Source organism: Bombina bombina, chromosome 7 (genome assembly GCF_027579735.1).
Source record: "Bombina bombina isolate aBomBom1 chromosome 7, aBomBom1.pri, whole genome shotgun sequence".
NCBI classification, from domain to species: Eukaryota; Metazoa; Chordata; class Amphibia; order Anura; family Bombinatoridae; genus Bombina; species Bombina bombina.
In genome coordinates, this window is record NC_069505.1 from 218,412,227 (window position 1) to 218,417,794 (window position 5,568).

The 5,568-nt window shown below is 38.5% G+C and overlaps 1 protein-coding gene across 1 annotated transcript in view; it reads left to right on the forward strand.

Annotated features, from left to right (window-relative positions):
* LMO1 (LIM domain only 1) overlaps positions 1–2,623 on the forward strand; it is a 123,076-nt gene extending 120,453 nt beyond the window's left edge. Inside the window, exon 3 of the mRNA XM_053688937.1 lies at positions 2,383–2,623. Within this exon, the coding sequence (XP_053544912.1) occupies positions 2,383–2,488 (106 nt within the window). The 3' untranslated portion in view covers positions 2,489–2,623. The remainder of the gene's footprint in view (positions 1–2,382) is intronic.
* Positions 2,624–5,568: the final 2,945 nt, after the last annotated feature.

Here is a 5,568-nt window from a genome sequence, read left to right on the forward strand (position 1 = left end):
TAGTTCTCAGTTTGTGTGTATATATATATATATATATATATATATATATATATATATATAGTTTTCAGTTTGTGTATATAGATATAGTTTTCAGTTTGTGTATATGTATATATATATATATATATATAGCTTTCAGTTTGTGTATTTGTGTGTATATATATATATATATATATATATATATATATATATATATACATATATATATTAAACTAAAAAAGCTAAGACGATATAGGGAAAGTGTAAATATACTTAACTCCAAAAAGCAAGGGATTTCAGCAAATCATCTCAAAAATATATACCAGATAATCTAAAGATTAATATCTTTTATTTTAGTATCAGACAAGTCACACTTCACACAGGTGGCACCACTACAGGTGGGCATCAGTACATATACACCAGTACCAATCCAAACTTATCAAAACAGCACACAATTAAAGTGATTGTCAATTTTGATGAATTAGTGCCCGGTTTTTAATAATCCTATTAAAAACAAGGGCACTTTAATTCATTAAAATTGACATTTCACTTCTTTTCTTCAAAAACTTCCCTCTTAATCCTGGCAGCCGCTCCAGCGATTCCCCCGGCCGTCGGTAGCCTCTGCAGACGTCAGAAATGAAGAATCCGGCTTCCTCCAATCACGGCTTCCCCCCAGGGGAATCTTGGCCTGATGCAACGCCGTGATTGGAGGAAGCTGGATTCGCCATTTTGAACCCGCGAAGACGGCTTGCGACGGGTGGAGGAAGTGCTGGAGCGGCTGCCAGGATTAAAAGATAAGTTTTTGAAGAAAATGACTGAAATGTCAATTTTGATGAATTAAAGTGCCCTTGTTTTTAATAAGATTATTAAAAACCGGGCACTAATTCATCAAAATTGACCTTCACTTTAAAAGCATGGCCATCTCATATATAGTGGACGATTTATCAACCCCCGAATGCATCCATATGCATCTGTCTTCAGACCATGCTCTTTAACTCGTCTGCCACCTCTGAAGCGCTAGACAGCAATCAGACCGATACGATCGGGATGATTGACACCCCCTGCTAGCGCCCGATTGGCCGCGAATGTACAGGGGGCGGCATTGCACTAGCATTTCACAAGGAATGATTGTTCAATGATAAATGCCGACAACGTATGCTATCAGCATTTATCGATGTCAGCTCGCACTTTGATAATTCGGCTCCATATTATAGAAACACAGGCTTATAGCAACTGCAACACCTGTTCCAGAGGGTGACCCCACCTTCCAGTGGAATCTGCCACCTTAGTACATCAAATGGGGATCTATGCAGTGCTTAAATTAATCATTAAGAACACACAGTATACACAACATATGTATGCATATAACAACGTAAGCAGAAAACGGATAAACAACACCCCTGCCAGAGGATAACACCGCAATCCAAGGCGGCTATATGTTATCATAGGTCACTCATGGGGATCTATGTTTATTCATAAACAGGTATAAAGATAGCAACGGAAGCAGACTTATAATGCTGTAATATAGCTTTAGTGCTGGGCGTTAATAGTGAGGCATTATATTTAAGCTTTTCACCAGCCACAGATAGCAAAGTTTGGCAGTACAGGAAAGTTCCTTAAGTCCTTAATCCATTCCTTATGGTGCATGCCATGCACAATAGCATATAGGGCATATAAAAGGGTACACAGTTATTCCATTTTATATGATTCAACATCAAGGATCCTCCGTTTGTCAGAGATCCCGCAGCTTGTATCGAGCTTAAAAGAACCGTGTGTTCAGATACATTAGATTAAAAAAGCAAAATATGGAATATGATGATATAAGCTGCTAACATTTTTACATGGGCTATCCCTACGGAGCACATCCCTGGATTGTTCTGAAATAGCAAAACCTTGCTAACTGTATTAACAAAAATGACTGTTGAACTGTGATGTGGCTCATAACGTGTAAATTGACAAAATTATCTAATATGTACACACACACAACAGAAATTAATCACTGTAATGCAAAATATCAGTATACAAAAATGTGTTAGATTGTTAGCAAACTTTGCATTGTTTTGCATACCAGGAATACACCCTTTTATAAATCTGTTCGGCACTGGCTTACCTCCTTTGCAGTGACCAATTAGGGACAGATATAAATCAGGTTCTGCACATACTAACCAATCATTGTGCAGCATGGGATCAGAGTTCTGAATTCCATAGCCTCTCTGTGAGCAGGAAATACAAACTACAATTTTTAGATTTCAATTAAAGGAAAAGTGGGTAAAATTTACAATGAAAGGGCAATACTAAAGGTTTTTCTGTGCCTTATTTAAACTTTTATGTGGAATTAAATGTTGGAGTTAATGTCCCTTTAATAGTTAACATTACAATAATTTTGACATGTTGTTTCTTTCTCAGATTTTGTGTGGGAGATAAGTTTTTCCTGAAGAATAACATGATTTTATGTCAAATGGACTATGAGGAGGGACAGCTGAACGGAAGTTTTGAGTCCCAAGTTCAATAACACATAAAATTCTGGCTTCACTTGAGCTTAATGGAATGGATGTTCTGCCGCACAAGCAGTGAAGAGCGTCTGTCGGCTTGCCTGCAATATTTTTTTAATTCTTGGTCCCCAAAGGACTGTATACAATGTAGTACTTCCCCCCATACAACAAAAAGCAGTTGCAATTTTAGATGTGCAGTTGTACCTGCTTAGCTGAGCACTGCATTTGCCTGTATGTTTGTGAGGGTTCTGGGAGGGTGGGATTCGGGAAGGTTCTGTACAGTCTGTTTTATGTATATAAACTGGAACATTTATTTTATGAAAATGTAATGCAATTTTATTACTGGTGTGAAATTAAAAATTATGAATGTTTCCTGTCCAGTCTTTTTCATTCAGTATTGAACCTTTACCAAATAGGGTTGCTAGATGTCCTGAGCAACCAATGGGTGATCCAGTGACTGGGGAATGTGTGTTCATAGACATACGTCCATGCAGAACCTCAGATCAGACCTCATTGCCTGCTGCCCTTGTTATATACCCATAATAGATTTAGGATCGGACCAATTTCCTTGTTAATGCCAAAAAAGCTCCCAATCACCCTACATTTTACTGTGTTATAACAGTTTTGGAGCTCTAACCTCCTGCAGGTGCCTGGGACATTTGCCAAACACTGACTTCCATGACACCAATCCATCCACTCTTCGATCATCTCTGCCCTTAATGTGTAATGACTCCGCCCCTGGATCTCCCTGACTAAGCCACCAACAGTCACCTAGAAATGCACATGAGACCTAAGACCAGACTTCCTTGCAGACCTTTTCAGTTTCATGATAATACTGGAACCCAGATCAGACCCAATCAATTTAGTTTCCTAAATTCCATTAGTTTAACTGGACAGATAACTAAAATGCTGGATTGTCTGGTAAAATACTAGACACCTGGTAACCCTATTCCTAAATGCACATTTATGCACACATATACATTATCAGGCACTAACCTGTAACTAGTGACAACATATATTTTTTTAATTAAAGGGTCAGTTAACACCTATAGATTTTAATATGAAATGTTTTGTTGTGTATAATGAAACTTTTGCTTTCGGTATTTAGTTTGCCTTTTTTTCAGGTAATTTAGCTCTGAATATTTTCTAATTCTCAGAACTTGAAATGCATATTTAAAAGGTCTCAAAGCTAACCCTGCTACATATTTGTCCTTTCTTGGCTTTAACAGGTAACAACTGCAAAACAATGTAGTTAATACTAACATATACATAGTGGCTAACCCTGCATTCTCCAGGACTAAATGTTCATTGGCTCCTCCAATAAAAGGCAAATAGTTGGAGGAGTTTGACTTTTGATGAACAATTACAACAAACACGTTATTAGTTTGTTATAAACATGTTTATACTTGGCTGATATGCTATTTAATAGCAGAGGTTCCAAAATTTGTGATACTTCCCCCTGGGGGTCAGTGAGATTACTGATGGGGCACTGATAGGCATAAGGAATGAAATGGGGCATTGGGGTTACCATAGGGGGCACTAGTAGGTAAAGAGGAGAACAAGGATACTAGACGGTTCCCTCAAGCTCAATGATCATAATTAGTTGTGAATTAGTCTAGATGTCTAAAGCAAAACAACTTTCCTGCTTTGTTTGTGATGTTTTACCACTCTCTGTTTTTAAGAATTTTCCTTTTATGATAATTTTGGTTCATTCTCAACTTATACACTTTCTGACTGAGATAGATTTACAGCCACTTGGAACAGAAGGCAAACCAAGGAATATAGGGGGGTCCACATAGTGTATCACAATATCACCATTTATTAGAGAAGGCAAACAAAGAAATATAGGGGAGGCCACATAGTGTATCACAATATCACCACTTTGTAGAGATGGCAAGCAAATAAAAAATAGGGGGCGCCATATAGTGTATCACAATATGACCACTTTGTAGAGAAGGCAAACAAAGAAATATAGGGGGTGCCACATAGCGTATCAATATATCACTGCTTGCATTCTTTGTTTTACCAGTGCTATGCATTAACACACTTTGTTAACATTAACTGCACAGTTCAGAATTAATGTGTAGTAACAGGAAACACAGCCTGTTGTGCTTGTCTGATTAGCTCTGCACACAGTCATCTTATGATGGTTTTCTAGCCTTCTGTCACCAGAAATAAACTGTGTATTGTGCTCTATATAACACTTTGGTAAGTAGAGTATGTTTTCTATAAAGTTTATATGTTCATTTGTACAACGGTGCTTCAGGCAAAGAAATCAACTCTAGATTTCTAACATAGAAACATACAGCTAGATTACAAGTTATGGCGTAATGGCATTGTTTTCATTGCTCACCTTTCATAGCGCTGCTATTACAGGTTTTGAAAAAGCAGGCTTGCGCAGGCGACATGGTGGCGTTGAGCTCCATACCTCGTCCAAATACAAGCGCTGCTTTGACGTGCTCGTGCACGATTTCCCCATAGACATCAATGGGGAGAGTCTGCTAAAAAAAAGCCTAACACCTGCAATCACGGAATGAAAAGCTCCGTAACGCAGCCCCATTGATGTCTATGGGGAAAGAAAAAGTTACGTTTAAACCTAACACCCTAACATAAAAACCACGTCTAAACTCCCCTAATCTGCCGCCCCCGACATTGCCGCCACCTACATTACAGTTATTAACCACTAATCTGCCACCTCCGACATCACGGCACCTAAATAAAACTATTAACCCCTAATCTGCCGCCCCGTCATCGCCGCCACCTACATTACAGTTATTAACCCCTAATCTGCTGGCCCTAACATCACCACCACCTACATTACAGTTTTTAATCCCTTATCTGCCGTCCCCAACATCGCCGCCACCTACCTACACTTATTAGCCCCCAATCTGCCGCCCCCAATGTCACCGCCACTATACTAAAGTTATTAACCCCTAAACATCTGGCCTTGCACATCACTAACACTACATAAATATATTAACCCCTAAACCTAACCCTAACGTAACCCTAACCCTAAGCATAATCCTAACCCTAACACCCCCTAACTTAAATATAATTAAAATAAATCTAAATAAAACTTACAATTATTACCTAAATAATT